The sequence below is a fragment of the Cryptomeria japonica genome, chromosome 1 (genome assembly GCF_030272615.1).
Source record: "Cryptomeria japonica chromosome 1, Sugi_1.0, whole genome shotgun sequence".
NCBI lineage: Eukaryota > Viridiplantae > Streptophyta > Pinopsida > Cupressales > Cupressaceae > Cryptomeria > Cryptomeria japonica.
In genome coordinates, this window is record NC_081405.1 from 251,987,802 (window position 1) to 252,009,294 (window position 21,493).

The 21,493-nt window shown below is 34.7% G+C and overlaps 1 protein-coding gene across 1 annotated transcript; it reads left to right on the forward strand.

The window, feature by feature from the left end:
• The first annotated feature begins 288 nt into the window (after nucleotides 1-288).
• Nucleotides 289-20,834, forward strand: LOC131050548 (LRR receptor-like serine/threonine-protein kinase RGI2). The gene is made up of 2 exons (XM_059209544.1): nucleotides 289-1,198; nucleotides 20,455-20,834. Exons 1-2 carry the CDS (start codon nucleotides 289-291, stop codon nucleotides 20,832-20,834), a joined length of 1,290 nt encoding a protein of 429 aa, XP_059065527.1.
• The last annotated feature ends 659 nt before the right edge of the window (nucleotides 20,835-21,493 follow it).

Sequence of the window (21,493 nt, forward strand, 5' to 3'; positions counted from 1 at the left end):
GGAAAATAAATGATGCATGCATGATCATTTCCAAATTTATTTCGGAATATCGCACACTGCACTTTTTTTCTCAGATTTTCCTTAAGTTTCAAGTAGCCCCCTTTGACGGTAAAAGGTCGGCTAAATTTTCTCAGGAATATGAGAAATTTCAAGTAGCCCCCTTTCATAGAAGTATCCCAGTTTGAAGTCTTCAACAATGTTGTGATTCTCACACTTAGAAGTAGGATAAAGGCCTCGCCTCCATCCAAAATACACTCACTGCTTAGGATACGGTTAAAAAAAATCAGAATGGGCTTACTTACAGTCCTGGTGTTTATGGTAATAGCATTCCAGACACAGTGCACTGAAGCAGTTAGCAAGGATGGAACCGTTCTACTTTCTCTTCTCAACAAGTTCACTGCACCTCCCAACTTTTTCAGTAGCTGGAACTCCTCGGACAAGTACCCCTGCCACTGGAAAGGAGTCACCTGCCATCCTCATCACACGGTGAGTGCACTTGATCTTTCTCAAACCAATCTCTCTGGAACACTGTCTTCTGCTATCTGTGCGTTACACAATTTGAAAGAACTCTACATGGGCTCTAACAATCTCTCTGGCACTATTCCTCCTGAGCTAGGAAATTGTACGCAGTTAGAATTTTTAGATCTCTCAAGCAATAATCTCCACGGGCAAATCCCTGTCCAACTGGGTAGCATAAAAAATCTAAGATTTCTGTCGCTTTATGATAATTTCCTCAACGGAAGCATTCCGCTCTCCATTTTTGGGCTTCGCCAGCTGGAGGTGATTTATTTGGTTATCAATAATTTGACTGGAGATATCCCGTCAAATGTTGGGAATCTCACCTACCTCTCCAAATTATGGTTGGGAGAAAATTCCTTAGTTGGAGAGATACCCTCCTCCATTGCCAATTGTGAGCATCTAACAGAGATTTTTTTTCACAGGAATCAGCTAGTTGGGGAGTTGCCACAATCTCTAGGCCGGCTTTCAAAATTACAAAAACTGTATGTTACTTCCAATAATCTTGGAGGCCAGATCCCCAAATCACTTGGTAACTGTACAAATCTCATTGAAGTTGAACTGTCCAACAACTCTTTCAGTGGAGAAATTCCTCCCGAGTTGGGTCGACTGGGGAGTTTAGAAATTTTGTCTCTTTCCAGAAACGGTCTCACCGGAATCATTCCTCTAGAGATTGTTCAATGTCAGAGCTTGTGGAATCTGAGTTTAGGACACAACAATCTAAGTGGCGTTATTCCTTGGTGATTAACATTGCAACAGTTGGATACAACATACTTTTGTATTTGGTATTTTGCAGCTCATCTCATGATTAGAATATTTGTCTAGCGAGAGTTTAGAATTCAGGGTATTATATTGTAATCTACACTTAAAAGTGATTAGTTATCTTAAAATTTACATTATCTGCAGTTTTATAATGTTGAGAATTTTGTGCAGGACTTAATGGGGAGTAGATTCTTTATAATTAAAATAGAAAAACAATATATATTTTGTTTTTAAAATTTCTTTCTATATTTTAATATTTATTTATTGATTTATTATGATTTTTTATTATTATACATGAATATTTTGGAAAATGGAAGAGATTTGTATAAATGTTTTTGTTAAATGATTATACAAATATTTATAATCATATAGAAATATTAAAGCAAGTGTTCATATTTTGAAGTTAAAAGATGAGAGCATTCTTTTGACAAGTTTTTTAAGTTATGGCACTCATTTAATATTTTATGATATTTAGAGAGCAATGAATAATCTTAACTATTAAAAAGATGATATTTGTTGAAATATCAATGTTGTGTAGGTTTATTGTTGTGATATTTGACCTTGTTTAATTATTTCACATCAATTTAATCTCGCGTCTACATCAAAGGATCTTGATGTCTCTTCAACTAGATGTGTAAAAGAATATAAGATGCTACCATGTGTATCCCTCAAACAATTAACATTCATGTCCTTGTACTTATGTTTTTTAGATATGTGAAGTGATACAATTCAACCTTAATAACGAATTTGATAAATTATTGATTATCATTGTGAATACACAAAGCAATAACACAATTATATCAAAATCTTCTTGATTAAAAAAATAAAAAATTTATCCACACAAATTTCTCTAGACTTATTTTTATTGTTTCTACAATTTTGTTTTGTTCTCTTCCATGTAAAAATGAAGTCAGAGTGGAAGACACCATTTATAAAATGTTACAATTAGTAAAAATTCTATTAAAAAGGCATCTGGTCAAACAAAAAAATGAAATTATTAGAAGAAAGATCTAAATTGGCTGAGCGAAAATAAGTTGGAAGAAAGAATACCATGGAGTCTTGGGCACTTAAAAAATCTGAGCTCCATTGACTTGTCTGTGAATCAACTGAATGGTAGCCTTCCTACAGAATTAGGACAACTTTCAAAGCTACAGCGGTTGAACCTTTCCTCTAGTGCTCTGACTAGCTCACTTCATCAAGAGCCAGGTAAAAAAATTCTCTTGTATTTGCTTGATTCGAGTTTTAATTCAGTCAATGGTTCTCTACCAGACCAATTAGTCAGTCTTGAGAAATTGTAGCATCTAATTTTACAAGAAAATCTAGAGAGAATGGATTTGTCATCAAATAATCTCTCTGGCAGCATTCTCAGTTTGTTTCTTGTTATGCAAAAAGGCATCTACAATGACATTAAGTGTCTTTAAACAAAAATCTAATTTTTGAAAAAAATTGACATGCAAATGACAGGTAAATGCATGAAATATGCCATGTTTCAGCTTTTGTTTACAAATGATTCTTTTCTATTATAAGATATCTCTCGACATATTTTACATATATTTTTAAATATAGGTATACTAGTAGTAAACATTTTGAGTAATCAACTCAGTGGATGCACACCCAAGTCATGGTTGAAGTTATAGGGATGATTATCCTCAACATCATTTAATGATAATCCATTCTTTTTTTATTAAGGGGTAAACGCTTTTAATCCAAAGCTATGAACTGATGGGATTTGAACCTTGATGGAAAGAATAACAACACAACAACTTAACCATAGAAATTATAAGTTAAAAAATTGTGATTTAAATTTACAAAAGGAAAACAACATTCAAAAAAAAGATATTAAAAAGTCACATATATTCAATATTTTAGGCATTGATAATAGTAATTATCTTTACAACTTCAAAAGTTTGTACTTGTTGAACTAGTAATGGTGTTGGTTTATTATATTTTTTATATGATCATGTCCAAATTACTTCATGCCATTGTAGTTTTACGTTTATATTGAATGAACTTGCTCATTCTTTTCTGTGTGCAAAGCAATATGAGATGCTACCTAGTCTTTAAAACCATTATTATTTTTGTCCTTGTACTTCTATCTTTAAGATATATGATGCAATGACATTCAATCCGAGTAATGACTTAATCATGTATGCTAATGATTTTATTATTTCTTTAATGATTTGTATTTGACAATGCAACATTTAGATCAAAGTTTTCTCAATTGATAGATATTTTTTCTCATATTATTTTTTTTATATATCAAATTTGATTGTATTTGCAAACATTATTTATAAATCGTTGCAATTAGTAAATAAATATATTAAAACAATGTCTTTCCAGTTATAATGTAGAGATTATTACATTTTAGAAAGATCTATAGTGGTACAATTCAATCGATATACTTGCATTTACACTTAGAAACTAACACTTTTTTATTTGTATATATTAGTTATCAATCATTTGAGAGAGGTCTATGTGAGTGTGAACAAATTGTTAGCATATATTATTCATGATTATCGAATAGGAAAATGGGTTCAAACAAACATGATATCATAAAGTGAACCACAAAAGATAAATATTATGAAAATAACATCCCAATAAAGTTGTCAAAACGAAGTGCATAATGAAATGAACAAAATCAAGCTCAAAATGAAACCAAATTCATAGCACTACTTTAATGGTGCTTCATTATTTCTTCTTTTTCCTCTAATTGATGTTACTCTCAAGTAGACGTGTGCACAAATCTTATAAGAAAAAGAAATTCAACAACATGAACATGAGTATAATCAAAAGATTGTGGTTGTAGGAATGAGAAATGAGAGTCCAATTTATAGATTTTTGAAATTTGTTTGTCAATTGACAAATGAGATATCTTGTAAGGATGAGTTAAGTGACGGTAAATGGGAAATTTGCATTTTCAATTGGAGGAGAAAATAGAAATGAGGAAGAGTTAAGTGAAATTAAATATTGCAAATATTTATTTTCAAAAAAATATGCCATTTAAAAGTGGAGGAAAGGAGTAGTGATGAATAAGTGGAGAAAGAGATGAGTTAAAATGGAAAGCGAGAAGAGTTAAGTGGGGAGATAAATTAACAAGTGGGAGTGGGAAGTGGAGAGGAAAGTGGAAGGTAAAAGAGTTAGAAGTGGAGACAAATTAGAATGAAAAGTAGATAAGTGAAGTGAATTATTAAATATTACTTATTAATCCCTTCACATGTTAGTTAATTACACAATTAACTAAAATAAATTTATTTAATTGTAAGAAAGATAAAAAGGGAAATAAATAAATAAATTTATTTATTTATCAAAGGGAAAATATTGGGATAGAGGTGAAATAATTAAATAATTAATTTCCCTATGATAGATTAATCCCAAGACGACAAAGTGATTAGATAATTGACAAAATAATTTTTTAGATAGATGAAAACTTGATAGAATATGATCCAATTGGAAAAATAATAATAATTAATTAAAAAATCAATGTTGTTTAATTATCAAGAGAAAGACACAATGTCGACAAATGATAAAGATGAAATGACCAACAAGAAGACATGTTTATAAAAAGCATAGTTGCAGGTGGTAAGCAATTTTTAGTTTCTACATTTTGCCCCTCTTTGAGAAAATGTGATTCAGAGTGTTGTTTCAAAGAAAAATCAAGAAAAAGCACATTTAAAGATGCCCCAGACATAATATGTTACAAGGATTCCCACTCAGAAAATTTGGTGAAAAGCCATAACACAAGGCTAATTTATCAAAAATAATGCTAGAATTCAAAAATGCAAATGAAAGTGAAATCAAAAGTCAAACGAGCAAGATACAAGTTCCAGATTTATAGTTTGTGTATTAGAGCACAAGACCAAGAGTACTGACTAAAGAAGTGTTAGTAAGAGGTAGAACTAGATGGAGAGTAGATAGTAATGGTGAAACCTTTCTTTCATAAGTGTACTTTATCTTTACAGAGCATTGTTTAATATAGCAAATGAATCTGTCACACCATGACATATAAGGCTAGAGTGATAATGTGACTACTTTATACAAAAAAGACACATTATAGACAAGGAAAGTTTCAATCCATATTGAAATAGTTATACGTTAAGGGTTGAGGTATGTGTAATATTCAGAAAATGAACATGCCAATACAGACACCAAAAACACACTTGCCCTAGAATGTCATGAAAACATTGCACAAATAGAAGACAAAAAATTGACCATGAACCATCTTGGCCACTCTAATCACTTGTGGATATCCTTAGTAGCATAGTAACATGACCAAAGATAAATAAATGAAAGATAAGACTCATTGGACCAAGCAAGTCAACAACCATTTAGATCTTGTTGTCAAAGTTGGTTGTTTGTGTTTGATAGGACAATCATGATGTCTAGTTTTATGAATGAAGTACTTCATTTAAGACAAATATAGTCTAACTTCAAAAGATATTATAAATATGAGAAATATTAGTCCTAGAAATAAGATGCTCATTAACAATAATATCATGAAAATAACAAATACCTTTACCGACCCATTTTTCAGTTGAGCAACCTCAAGTGAGAGCAAGAGGTTTACTCTTGTGGAAGAGATTTCACCATATAGATCTCTCACCATAGATATAATCACTACTGTTGATCCTACAATTGGAAACCCAAGCCCTGACCACTTCCTAAGACTTGCATATAGTTTTAAATATAGTTGAACTTGAGGAGGAAACAGGGAAGGTCCTAGCTACAAGGTCACAAAAGAGGATATCTTTCGAGGCTTTAGCTTTCTTTGGGATAGCCAGATTGATATTATTCCTATTTAGGACTTTCTAGGGTTCATTTCCAACTAGAGCATGAAAAATCCATTTCACAGCAAGAGCAATGCCCTAAAGTTTGAGATACTTTAAGCCTAGGCTTCTGAGGCTCTTGTCCATACAACACCAACCCCAATTAACTGAGTAACCCTTTCTACTACCTCTCCCATCTAACAATAGAAATTGCCTAATACTTTTCTAAGCATCATTGATTTGGTAGGTTTTAAACATTCAGACCAAAGCATAGTATAGGCTATATCACAATAAGATCTTTTGGCAAACATGTACTCTCCCAGCAAGAGATAGATATTGTCTATTGCATTTACTAAGTTTAGAATCCAGTTTTACTTTAATCCACCACCACATATCCTTCAAGCATGGAGAGATAGAGAAAGGAATCCCCTATTTTTCCTTTAATCCACCACCACATATCCTTCAAGCATGGGGAGATAGAGAAAGGAATCCCTAGGTACCTAACTTGCTTGGTGAGACCACCCCATTGATATCCAAATTGGAAACTTCCTTTGTGCACTACTCTCTCATAAATAATATTTAATACAAATAGGTTGACCTCAATAGCTAAATTTGATAAATTTAAGTTTTGTGAACTTTCTACATAGAAATTTGTCCAATCGTCATTCAATATTGAAATTGTTCACCCCATGAGTTCGACAATTGAAATTTTAAGTCTTTGTGAGTTTATAAACCTTACATAAGTATCAATTTCAAATCATGATTGATGAAGGGAGAATAGTCGGGATGTTTTGTTCAGATATTCAAGTTGGCAGATTTTTCACAATGCTTGACACTAGTTTTGAATAAAGTAAAGGTCAAAGCACTAGAGATAGACTCTTTTCGAGTACATTCAAAGAGTTCGAGTGTTCATCAATTTCAAAATTGACAAGTTCTGAAATGGATGAAGGGGGTCGATATGAAGTTGCAAGAAAGTGGTGATTATCTCTTTTATCACTTAGGGTCTTATCAAATTCACAAAGTGTTGAACATTGGCCGATACGTATGGTTAGTATCCAATTCACATTCAAACTCGAAGTTCTCTCCACTCAAACTGGTAGTTGCATCAAACTTGCCAATTCCCGAGATGATATCGGTGAAGTTGGCCAAAAAGATAAATAAGCCGAATACAAATATGAGCAACCAACTTTCAAACTTGAGTCGACTAGTAAGCAACGTGTTTGAAGCAAAGTATGAATTGGTAGTTATTGGAAACTTGTGCCTTTTCCTTAAATTACCGATGAAGTTAAGATTACCTTAAAACACTCGAGTCATCCCATTATACACTTTAACCGACATCTTACTTGGTGGATCAATATGAGAAGTGCTAGTTGGAGAATACACCCAATCTCGTCAGGAAGTTGGTCAAGTTGATGAAGAAGCCGATACACTTGATTTATGTCTTCTTCGATAAAATACGAAAGATAACAGCATGTTTGAGTTCCATTTGGCATCGATAATTTGATATGTGGCATATGATAGGATAATCATTAATGCGAAGTTAGTTTTTATAACTAACTCCCAAATGATTTCAAAGATCCTCTATTCGGCTCTTTCCAATGTTAAACAACTTATGCTAATGTTAAAGCTTCTCAATACAAAGAAAGATTGACTCTGAATAATATGGTTTTCTGAATGCTCTCAGTTTGTGCTAAAATGGACATGTAGATAGGGTGCATGTGTTGTTTAAAGGAAGTCATGAAATAAATTGATTAAACATAAAGATTATAGGCTATGCACAAGAATAGACGTATGGAGTCGATAACTCATGCAATGGTTTGATAGAAGGCGTCAAAGATTCCATCTCAAAGAATGCAATGAAATGCTCACAGTTGACATAGGAAATTAGAAACCTTCAAGCAAATGAGATTTGCAGACGCATAGCCGAATTCCATGATCTTTTACCAGCATTCTACTTTAGCCAAAATGGGAACTTTAGAACAACAACTGAATGGTCTGACAGAAATCTCAAGCAAATGAAATCATTGTAGATTTGAAATTACAACGGATATGTTTACACCACTTCTCGCTACTTAAGGGTTCTATGTGAATGCGAGCTTGGTTAAGAACAATGACAAGGTATTCTATGGCATTTCCATTTGCCTCAGAGCTTCTCGTGCCAGTTGGTGGGCTGAGAATCTTTTAACTGGACCTCGTGCTGCTATTGCAACCTTGTGCTATTAATTGGGCTGAGATTCAATTGTGACTCAAGCGAGAAGTGGCTGAATGAGCTTTGTCATCAACCTCCATGATGGTTTTGTTGGCATATGCACACTCCAATGAGACATTGTAGATGATTGAAGGTTTTGTCATTGATGGCAACCTTACAATCCTATGGCACCGACAAGGCATTACACCGGCATCAGCAGAACACACTCTACACCGGCACTAAGAACACCGACACCAACACAGAGAAAGGAAGTATACCGGCACAGAGGCCGACAGAATTTTTGATATATTATATTTTGTTTATTATTGAAACTTTGTAAGCCAACTTGATATCATTGTAAAATGACTCATATATATAAGAGATCATTGTAGAACATTTTGTAAGTAAGTGATAGGCAAAATAAGGTAGACCTATTATGCGAAATATAGGTTAAGGGGTATATGTAAAGAATAGACCAGAAACCGGTACTGAATCTGGCATTGAAGATGCTATTGTAAAGCAGTACAAGTTATTGGATTTGTATAATCCACATTGTAAGTTAGTGAGACTTCCCATTTGAGCAGTGAGCTCTAGGCACTTGGCCTTCTTGCATGTACAGACCCTCTTGTAAGTAATATTCTCTTATTGGCCAATAAGTAAATATTGTGGGTCACAAATCCCACCAAGGTTTTTCCCACACTAGGTTTCCTCATTAAAAATATTGTGTTATGGTGTGTTTCTTATGTGGTTGCTTTCATTTCTTTTTATTGCATTATTTCTTGCATATCGGTACACTGTTATAATATGCTCTACATGTTTTAAGTTAAAAAATTCTATTCACCAGTTAGATACTGATTCACCCACCCCTCTTAGTATCTGTGGGAATCCTAACAATTAGTATCAGAGCCTGGTCCTCTATTTTCAAAAGCCTAACAGCTTGAGGAAGATCTTAACACTGGTAGAGATGGAAAATTTGATGAAGCAACTTGAGCAGCTCTCTCAGACTATGATACAGAAAAAATGAAAAACATCAAACTTAAAGATGATCTGAAGGCAGCTCAGGATATCATTCAAGCACTTCAAGAGAATTTTACCATTGCAAGGAACAAGAGAAGAGAACTTTGTGAAAAGATGCAGAGTGAAAATGATGAAAAAGAAACTCTTAATGATACAATAAGCAAGCTGAAGCAAGAGAACATGGCAACAAAGAATGAGATGTAGGATATGACTATGAGATTTTGCAAATAAATTGAAGAGAGGAAAAAGAACGAAGAGGAATTGACTAGAAGATTGAATGATGCTGAAAATACAAATACAAGACTTGGTTATGAAAATGACTTATTGAAAACAGATCTATTGCATACACAAAATGACTCAAATGAACTCATGAGACAGAAAGAAATCTTGGAAAGAGAATTGGCTGCTGCAAATCAACACAAGGAGAAATTCAAGAAAAGCTCAGAAGAACTTAATGACATGATAAAGAATCAGAAACCAAATGGTGACAATAATGGTTTAGGCTTTGAAGTTGGTGAAAGCTCTGATACTACAAACACACAGGATCACAACAAACTGGTAAGACAACCAAATGCTTATAAATTCAATGGCAAATGATTTAACTATAATAAATATGGTCACAAAGCAAATCAATGTAGATCTAAAAATTATTAGACCATCAACACACCCACCGGTCAATGTTCAAAATGCAATAAAGTTGGTCATAACTTTGAAAATTGCAGAATGAATGTAGGATGTTATGTTTGTGGAAGATTTGGGCACTTATCTAATCAATGCAGAACACAAACTAGCATAGGTTATGGAAAGGCTATTTAGAAAAATAATCTGACTTGTTATGCTTGTAACAAGATTGGGCATATTGCAAGATTCTGCAGAAGTAAAGGATCACTAACAAAGAACAAAAGTGCTAGCTTGAAAGGGAAAGAAAAAGTTGAAGAGGTAAAACAAGAATTCTCAAAACAATGGATTAGAAAAGCATATCTATATATTGGGAATACTCCTCTATCGGTAGAACCAATCAACACCCCACTAGTAGAATAGAGTATTACTCCATCGGTAGGACAGAGTAGTGCTTCACTGGCAGGAAGTTCTTCATCAAATTGAAGAAATTTTATTTGAGGATTTGGCAATCAATGACGCATGTGCTATTATTCCCTTGGTTAAAGATGAGAAGTTGAAAGATACTTATATACCGGTAGACATGTTAAGTGATTACTTAACCGACATGCATTAAATGTGGAAGATGGCAAAATAAACATTATAAATTTGTGGTTTTAGCCCATTTCACTTCACTGTGAATTCAAACACTCGAAGAGCATGAAATCTCTAGAGCAAAGGCATTTCAAAGCGAAGAAGCAAAGGATTTCAGAATTCATCCATCCTAAGGCAGAAAAAGGTATTTATCACCATGGCATCCACCTTTACACTTGAATATATAGCAAACCCTACTATAGTCGAGGTTATAAAATGCCCTAGGCCCATATTTCAATTAGTTCCCGAAGTAGAAAAGAAAGATGACAATACAAGTGCTTTTTCCCAAATTCCAAAAGGAGTTGTTTATGCTGAAGACCCCAGAATATACATCCATTGCAACATAGAGGAATTAGGAGATGAAGAGATTAAAACCATGTTTAAATCTGTCATATGTGATGAATCCAGAAATGTAAAAGATGAACATAAAATTGTTGAAACCCTAGGATTTATAGAGATCCTTAGCATTCCTGAATTTCCCAAGGATGTGATTAGGATAGTCTTAAGTAGGGTACATGGAGAATTTTTTTGGTTAGATGCAATTCATAAAATTACCAAGGAAGCTGTCAAAGCGGTGACAAGGTTACCCTCAATCGGTAAAAGGCTAGACAAAACCAAGAAGGTCTCAAATGACCTAGTTACTAAGCTAACTAGTGCTACATCTAATAAAAGGTCCTTAAGAGTCAATGATGTAACCGACATCAATGTAAGGTTTATCAGCATGATATTAGGGTATAAGACAATTCATGCAAACAGACTCAATTCAATTTCAAGTTTATGCATTAAGAGTGCTTATGACATGATCACAAATAATGTAAAGATTGATGTATGTGAGTGGTTGAAGGATGAGTTAATTGACAACCTAGGAAAGATTAAGAAGGATAAGAAAGGAACTTTTAGATTTGGAAATCTACTAGTATGCTTGATGCTACATATAACCAAATAGGTTCCCGGTATAGGCTACAAAGAACTTGGATTTGATATACTGGTAGGTAAACAACTAACAAAACTATTCAACAATACGAGAGAAGATAAGGAATAGAATATCCAAGATTATTTTCAAGCACTTAAGGCCAAAATGAAGAAAAGAATCAAACTGTCACAAGAAATTATGAATAAATACAAAAAGGAAATCTGTTTTGTGATTAAAAAGGATGAGATCTAGATGGAAGCAGTCATCCCTAGGATAGTTTAGGTAACAGAGATGGGTTATGAGACTGATGATCACATCATTGAGACTTATGCAAAAGCCCTTCTGGAAGCACCCAAGGAACCAAAGGAAGAAATATTTGGCAATGCTGAAACGATTGAAAGTGAAATTCAATCCAGAAAGATAGTAAAGAAAGTTGATGCAATCGTGAGAAGAGGATGTAGGCAGGCAAAGGCAATAAAAGAAGATGTACTTAAGAAAATCAGCATCATTGAGGATGAGTTAGTAGCATTGCAGCCTGAAACTCACATATCACCGGTAGCAACATCTTCAGAGAATGACATGCCAACAACATTCAAAAGAGTTGTAAGGAAAAGAGATCCCTCACTGGCAACCACACCCTCACCTAGGAGAACAAGACAGAAACAACAAGCAGTGAGATCTCCGGTTAAGAAGACTACACCCAAGAAAAAGATGACACCTAAGAAGAAGAAGAGGACTCAACAAGACATGGCCCCTCTTGACATATTGTTAAATGAAATTATAGAGGAAGGAAAACTAAATAATGTAAAGAAATTGCATGATACTTTTACTTCAAATGAAAAAGAACAAGTAGAAAACAGTGCTATACTACACATGGACTTATATAAGAAGTTTTTATTTGAAGTAGTAGATGAATTGCCTGAAGAATTGTTTAGAAGACTAGAAGCAAGGAGACAAGGAGTAGTAGAACTTGACAAGAAAATCAAGATAGAAAAGCTACTTGTTGTGTACCTAGTGAACTCACCTAAAGAAATAGATGATTTAATTGTTGAAGCCAACCGGTCAATATTTTCTACTACACACCGGCACATTGCACTAATGGTTGGAAGAGTTAATGAGGTAAAAAGGGACACAAAAAGCGCATGGGATATTTTCCTAGTAGAAAAAGAAAAACAAGAAGAATACACAAACCCCAAACCAATAAAGGTATACCAGAAGGAAAGAGACAAGGGTAAAGGTAAAGTTGGTGGACCACCTAGTATAAAAGTTAAAGACAACTTACCCCCACCTCCTTTGATTACTCCACCAGTAACAACAACTACAGAAGATCAACCGGTAGTTGAAAGTATGGGTGTAGAGGATGTCAATCCTAATCCTGAAGTCTTATATACAGTGGATGTTGATACACAAAAGATCAACATTGTGGTAGACAAAGATACAACTAGTAAGACTGAAATGGCTAGTGAGCCACCGGTAGCTGAGCAAACTGATAACACACAAAAGAAACTAGCAGATGATAACAGAGGAGAACAGGTAGAGACATAGACTCAGACAGAGACAGGTCAACAAATAGAGGAAAAAGTAGAGCAACAGGCTCCAAAACAAGAATAGGAATAGATTCATGTGTAAATAGTGCTACCGGCAACTGGTGAACAAGGCAAACCACTGGTAAAAGAAATGGAAACACAAACAGACCTACCAAAGGTCAATACAAGCTTGGTTACTTCCACCACAGGTAGTATACCAAATGTAGGTTCCTCATCAACATGCTACAAATCAACTAATGTGACTGAAGTACTCCTAGATTCAATTAAGAGGATAACAGATTGTAGCTCACAAGCTTATAAGGTTATAGATGAAACCATACCAATTTTGAAGAGGCTAGCTCCTAACTGTAACATAGACAATAAAGATTCATTGAGTCAAATTGAAATTTTGTCCAAATACATCAATGAAAACACAGTGACAATTGAGCAAGTAAAGGAAGAGGCATTGAAGGATAAAATGGAAATTGAAAAACAAAAATTCTTTGAGGATCAAATAAAGAAGTGTAATAGGGAATTTGACACACTTCTACTAGAACTGTGCAACTCAATAAAGGAATACAAAACTTTGTATAAATACGTTTGCAAGACAAACTTTTTGATAGTAGACATAGATAAAAAGATAAGCAAGATACAGGATGAAATCAATAAACTTGTAGACAATTTTGTTAACTCACCAGATACACTATCAGTTTTTGAACAGCAGATAACAAATTTTGAGGATGAATTACTAAAGTTGGGAAGAGAAAAGGAGAGAATAGTGGATAAGGCAAAAAGCTTAAGGTTAAGACAGAGTCCAAGACTGGACTATCTAGCATCCTTAAGGAAGGACACATCTGAGACATTAGTACAAGGACAAAGAACACTGACAGAGTATATGCAACACCTCACCGGTACAGTTCACAGAACAAAGGCAGTAATAAAGGATAGTAAGAAGTTTTTGGAGAGTATAAACTTGATTTTGGCAGATTTTTTTCAATTGGTAACCAACCAGCTACAAGGGTAGAGCAGAGAACTACAACTCTATTGACATCTTGACAACCTTTGTCATTGATGCCAAAGGGGGAGTAGTAATATGAGAAAATAACTGGCAGAAGACTAATCTACTTAGGGGGAGCTCTTATATGTTTTTGGTAACATTTTTGGAAATAGTTTTTGGATCACAAGTTTTGGATACACTTTTGAAATTTTCTCATGAGTGTTGCCATCAATGCCAAAGGGGGAGATTGTTGGCATATGCACACTCCAATGAGACATTGTAGGTGATTGAAGGTTTTGTCATTGATGGCAACCTTACAATCCTATGGCACCAACAAGGCATTACACTGGCATCAGTAGAACACACTCTACACCGACACTCAGAACACTGACACCGGCACAAAGAAAGGAAGCATACCAGCACAGAGGCTGACAGGATTTTTGATTATTATATTTTGTTTATTATTGAAAAACTTTGTAAGTCGACTTGATATCATTGTAAAATGACTCATATATATATATATATATATATAAGAGATCATTGTAGAACATTCTGTAAGTAAGTGATAGGCGAAATAAGGCAGACCTATTATGTGAAATATAGGTTAAGGGGTATATGTAAAGAACGGAGTAGAAACCGGTACCAAATCTGGCATTGAAGATGCTATTGTAAAGCAATACAAGTTATTGGATTTGTATAATCCACATTGTAAGTTAGTGAGACTTCCCATTTGAGCAGTGAGCTCTAGGCACTTGGCCTTCCTGCCTGTGTAGGCCCCTCCTATAAGTAATATTCTCTTATTGGCCAGTAAGTGAATATTGTGGGTCACAATTCCCACCAAGGTTTTTCCCACATTGGGTTTCCTCGTTAAAAATATTGTGTTATGGTGTGTTTCTTATGTGGTTGCTTTCATTTCTATTTATTGCATTATTTATTGCATACTGGTACACTGTTATAATATGCTCTACATGTTTTAAGTTAAGAAATTCTATTCACCCATTAGATACTGATTCACCCCCCACTCTCAGTATCTGTGGGAATCCTAACAGGTTTGAGGCGTAAAATAATGAAATATGGGCCTGTTGTGATAGGAGAATCGATTTTTTTTGTGCATGCAAATTTCAAATACTTTAACAGTGACATCAATTTTCATAAAGAATGGTTCATGGTGGATTTATTAGAAAGGTTTTGAAAATGACCAAATAAATGATAAACAGAAAACCAAATTCCACTACCTTGCAGACCTTTTTCCTACTTGCACTATACAAGTAGCACACTGATTCACATCAAAGCATGATGAAGGGGGAATTTTATTTACTATAGTTAGAAATGCTCTGGTAGGGTTTCATGCCGAATATACAAGCATAAAGATGCCTTGTGGAGTTTTCCAAATTATTCTCTAAAGAAACAAAGTTTCATCTCAGATATTCATAGGTTATAAAAATATGCTCAAAAATTGTGATAGTCGCAAGAGGTCTAGTAAGACTCTAGAAATTTCCTCATAAGCATATCCTGCTGGAGTAAAGGAGGTTTCAAAGTTTTGAGTTCCTACAGTCATGAAGTATAAGGCTCAAGATTATGAATATGCTCCAATGATTGACACTATGCTTCCTGAGGTTCTTGATACTAAAATAGGGCAAATCAACTTGCAGAACATCCAAAAATCACTAACAGAAGAAGATAGATCAAAATTGTCCCACAGGATAGCTGACAACAGGTTGGTTGATGCAACTTGTTTTCCAATAGCAGTGCAATGTTCACAATTGGTGGTAGAATGTGCAAGAGGATATAACCCTGGTGCCAAAGAAATAAGGATTGTTGATGGACATCTGATGGAAAAGCTAGATGGAGTTTCAATTGCCATTGTTCTCTGATTGCCATACAAGAAGAAGTTCACTTGCATCGATAAGCAGAAAGCTTACCAATATTTCAGTGACAACAAAATTAAATGCTTGAATAAATTAGCCAAAGAATGGATGGTGACATCATGAGGAGGACAATCTCAGTTTCCTAAGACACTTCACCACTCTCTTTTTATTAAAGAGATCTGTCATCTAATAGTACTACTTCACAGAGTAATAGGCAACCCTGATTCTACTGAGTTTGAAATGTGGATGTACCTTTTCATCATAGTCATATCAATAGGAAAACAATTCATTGATTGGGGTCATCTTATTAGTGATTGCATACATAATCAGTTGATCCATTTCAAGACAAGTCAACACTTTCACATGTCTTCTTATTTGATATATGAAATCGCTAATTTAAGATCGTGGCTAGGTTTGACTACAACTGGTGTTCTAAATCCAAAAACATGGATATATGACTACTACAAGTAGTTGCAGTTGGAGGAGAGATTTGTGCATTTCAAATGAGTGAATGACACCTTTATAATGCTATCAGTGAGGCTACTTCAAGGAAATACAACTATGAGGATATCAAAAGAAGCAATAACATTGATAAAGAAGTATGAAAGTTACTTTATTCAATTTCCAAAATTTACCTACCTCCGAGTAGGGGGATTCAATGACTATCCTTATAGGTTACCAAGGTATGTGGATGATAAGCTCTTCTTGATCGAGCTTTGTAGACAGTTGATGTCATTCAAGAAGAAATGCAAAAATAGGAAGAACAAAGGAGTTACTTTCCTGATTTACCTTAGTCATTATAAATGTGAGTCTAGCTCAAAAGCAAAAGAGGTGGAAAGGGCTCTAGCCAAAATCAATTTGTACATTTGCCAGATGAGATTTCCCTTTGATAGTAAAGGATATCATGAATAATTTGAGACTTGGTCCTGGATACCTTCATTTCCCAAATATTGAAGACTTCTGGGAAGATTGCAAGGATGAATTTGAAGTTAGAAAAAGAGATTGTACAAGATTCACCTTGAAACAAATTTGTGATTTCAAGATGGAATGGACCATTGAAGGTATTGAAGATGATGAATTGGGTCTAATTGATCCCTTTTATTTTGAGAAGATCCAGGCTCAACCTCTTCCTGCTATTAATTGGATAGATCTAGAGATTAGAGATATCAGAGAAAGAACCAGTTTTGTGATCAAAAAGTCAGAAGCTTGGGTGAGAAAGAGGATAATAGAAATAACTGCTACAAAGCCAACAAGTCGAAAGGAGACACCAAGGAGAAGCGGCCATCAAGATAGTTCTACTTCATCAGTTCCTTCTCATACACCAGTTGTGGATATGATTTCTCACTAGAAAACTCAAGGAAGCGGTGGAGATGAAGATCCTCCAAGAAGAAATAATCTCCCAAATACATGCGGAGATGAGCCTAGATAAAAGAAGAATAAATCCAAATCAAAAGACAAAGAAGAAAAATCTACTTCGAGAGAAGAGAAAGGTTAAGGTCCAGTAGATGTTTGGGATGATCCAAGGCTTGATGAAGGTATACAAACTATGTCATCTTCAATCCTTATTGAATCTCCCCATCACAAGGTACAAGAATCTACTTTAGTTATGGAGCCTTCCTTTCTAATAAATCTAGTTGATCAAATAGAAGAATTTACAGAGGAAGCAACTTCACTAGTACCTAAGCAGCAAAATCTTCAACAAAGTAATATGCAAGAGCCCTTGAAAAGTATTTCTCTCCCATGGCTAGAACAAAGCCTATTGAAAAAGAGAAGATTGGAGGAATTAGTGGTTCCTGAATTCAACAAAATATCAAATCTTTTTAGGAGACCAGAGAAGCCAAAGAAAATCAAAGTGACTTCAAGAATAAAGACTGATTTGAATTTAGGAAATATGTGCCTAGAGATAGCTTGACCCGTTGCTGAAAAAGATGTGAATGAACCCACTCTTGCAGATTTTGTTATGACAAAAATTGATATGGGTCCATCTACTCATGAAATATTTCCTCTTGTGTTCCTAGGAATAAACCCAGTTGTTCAACTTAATCAACATCAAATTCAAAGACAACCCAAAAGATAAGAATATTATGTTCTGTGACTAGTTATGGTGCTGACTCGTCATAATCCACCTATTCTAAATCGTAATCTTAATTAGGTGCAAGCTAAACAAGAAGACGTGATATCACAATTCAATAGGCTCGCATGGAAGAGTCGTAAAAGTGATCAAGAGTATCAACAAGTACATCAAGTAATAGTTGAAGAGGCAAAATTTGGTGAACTTCTAAGGAGAGTACCTATTGGAAAAGACTTATTTATTATTGAAAGAATTGTTGTAATTCCAAGGCGCAATAGGAAAATTTTTCAACACATGCAAGATCAGCTAAAGCAAAATAATCAATAAGTACACTGGCAAGCAAAAGATATACTAGAGGTGATAGAAGTAAGGGTGTTATTGATCCTAATTTTGCTGAGCTAGATAAGATCAATTTTTCCACATCTTTCATATCTCATAAAAAGAAAGTTAGGTCTACCAGTAGACCTTCTTCTCCAAAGAAAGAAAGTATATACTCACCATCTTTTCAAGCTTTAACCTTACTTCCTCCTCTTGTTATCAATTTTGTACCACCAATCATGTAGCAAAATCCTCCACCAGTTCCTTGGGGTGCTGCCATAGGTCCTTTGGCTTTGGGAAATCAGTTACATGACTTGCCAACTAGCTCAAGGAAGCATCTTCCTAAATTTTCAGGGGATGGAAAGGTTTCCATAGAAGATCATATCAGTGCTTTCTTTATTGCATGTGCAATCCTTAGAGTCCAATACAAAGATGTTTATGTTCAACTTTTTGTTGGAACTCTTATTGATGCCACAACTGAATGGTTTAATCATCTCTCAACTGGTTCCATTAATAATTGGGTGACTCTGATACAAAAAATTTGAAGATAGGTTCAAAACTGTTGATGATGGGCACTTTCTTCTTGCGCAATTGACTCGGATGAAAAAAGAAATGCATGAGCCTATGAGAGAATTGTGGCATGATTCAACAAACTTGTCAATAGACTTGTAGTTGATAAGAGACCCACAAAGGAAAATGAAAAGTGTTTCTTTATTAATGGACAACCTCCTGATATAAGCTTCCAAATAAGGCAAGGATGAGTTGCTGATCTTGCAGCAGCATAAAGAGTAGCTATTGAAGTTGAAGATGACTTATTGATTGTAGGAAAATGGAATAAGGAATTACAAAAAGGAAAGACGCAACAAGTCAACCCTGCAACTACTAATCTAATGGCTCAAAAGTTACCCAATGATTTGCAAAACAATTGCCACAAAATCCACCACCTTTATATCAAGATATTCCTAAGAGGAATTATATTGCTTATCAACAAAATCAGCAACCAAAGCTTCCTGCTCCAACACCAAGGTTGACCATTGAAAGTCCATCCACAAGTAACCACCAAACTACTACAATGTGTGACTTTCACCTCACAACAAATCATGATGGAACTTCATGCCTTGAGATGACTAGGTTTATGCAAATGAACCAGACTAGTGAAAAGATTGAAGAATATATTGAAGATGAAATTGATCAGCAGTTTGGTCCATCTATAGTTAACTTTTTAGAATATGATTCAAGTGAGGAGGATGAGAAAGATAATGACATTAATAATCACTCTTGCAATGTCTTCACAAAGAATTGGCGCTAGAAACTAGAGGAAAAAGCTAAATCGACTACAAAAGATAAAGAAATCAAAGATATTCCTAAGTGACTCTTATCCAGGAAGCAAAACAAAGAAGAATCAAGATCATCAAGCCATGCTGAGAAAGTTTTTGATCACGGGGAACCTTCTCTTGAGGATTCTTTTGATTTTGTAGAACACTGTAAGAAAACCAAAGTGCAAATTTCTCAATTTGAGTATCTCAAAAAGAATCCGCAACAGTTGGACAAATTGGTACATTGTATTAAAAAGGACTCCAAGAAGGCTCATTTAGATATGCATCAACAATTGAGTGAGATCCTTGAGGGTGATCATCAAGAGGATTTTATTTAAAAATAATCATCCCTTGTTGCCATCTCTTTCTCTGATAAGTCAGATCCTTTCTATATATTTCCTTGTATATAGATGCTTGTAAGTTAAGTAATTGTATCATTGATTCTGGTGCACCCAATAATGTAATGCCTTCCAAAGTTGCTCATGCCTTAGGTTTATCTTTGAACAAACCAACTAGTAAAGTGTTTTCAATGGAGTCTAAACAATTCCCTCTTGTTGGATAAATCAAAGATGCTCAAGTTTCCTTAGTTGCTCATCCCTAAAAGAAGTTGAAACTTAACATCCTGGTTGTTGATATCCTAGCTAGTTATGGAATTCTCTTAAGGTCATAGTTTTGGTAAAGACCTAGGTGGTGAAATTCAGCTAGATTGGTCCCATGCTTTCATACCTCTAGGTAGTAAGAAAGCCAAATTAGATCATGAGCCTAAAGCAAAATTTATAGTCCTTAAGTCCGATGACCCAAGGGTGGAGATATTATATGTTGAAACTGGTTCGAGTACTTATATGATATCATCAAAAGAAGAGAATGTTCCATAAATCCTAGTTCCTGATATATCTTCAAAACTTTGGAGAATGCAATTTGACCGATGTTCTTCATCTTTTGGTTCAGGTGCGGGAGTGGTTCTGATTTCTCCTCAAGAGGGAAAGTTTCCTAAAGCTTATAAACTCACATTTGATACTACCAACAATACTACAGAATATGAGGCTCTTCTCTTAGGTCTGGATTTTGCAAAGGAGAAAGGGATCAAAAAGTTGCAAGTCATGGGAGATGTTGAGTCGATTTTGAATCAAGTAAAGAATAAATACTTGAGCAAGAAAAAGAGGCTAAGATCATATCGAAATAAAGTATGGGATGAGATTGAAGGTTTTGATGCTTTTTCCATACAAGCCATTCCAAGAGAACAAAATACAAAGGCAGATTCTCTTGCCGTTTTAGCTTCTTTATTACTTCCTTATCCCGAGTTCGATAAGGATGTTTATGAGCTATAGATAATCTATTGACCCAGTGTGCCAGATAATAATCAGAATTAGCAAGTCTGTGATGATGAAAAACATATCATCTCTTTCTTGGAAGGTAGCAGAACTTTTTCCAATTTGTCTTTTGATGATAATCAACCTTCAGTAAGTTAGTAGACTACTAAAGAAGAGGAAAAGGAGCCTAAAATTTTGTAACTTAAAGGTAATACTATTCCTAAAGGCTTGGTTTCTCTTGAAAGTCTGTTTGGCAAACATGATCAATTTGTGAAGAAGAAGAAAGGTGAACAAAAGTCCACAGGATCTTCAGATGTTGACAAGGTGGACATAGGTTTTTAAAATGATCCCAAAGTTGTTTTGATTGGGAAATGTCTTACACAGAAGGAAAGAAAGATATTAATTGATCTAATGACAAGATAAATTGACAGTGGAACAAAATCATGACAGTGGCAATCTTCTTCCATGTTCCAGTCGAATGATAATGATGACTGTCATGAAAGCAAAGTTAGCTATGGATTCATTGAGAAAGCTATGAAGGTTGTTGGGGAATTCGAGATGATGTACAAGAGATGTAGTTGCCTAGCATCAGTCAGAGCAATTTGTAGCACTCCTTTTGTAGTTTGGCTGCATGTTTTCTAGAAGAAGGATTAGAGTCTAAGTTATAAATACTGAAC

Excerpts from the sequence above, each read along its gene's own strand:
- LOC131050548 (XM_059209544.1), top strand. The coding sequence starts at position 289 with ATGGGCTTACTTACAGTCCTGGTGTTTATGGTAATAGCATTCCAGACA. Across the intron at positions 1,199-20,454 it reads TCCTCTAGAGATTGTTCAAT|GTGCGGGAGTGGTTCTGATT; the intron begins GTCAGAGCTTGT and ends CTTTTGGTTCAG.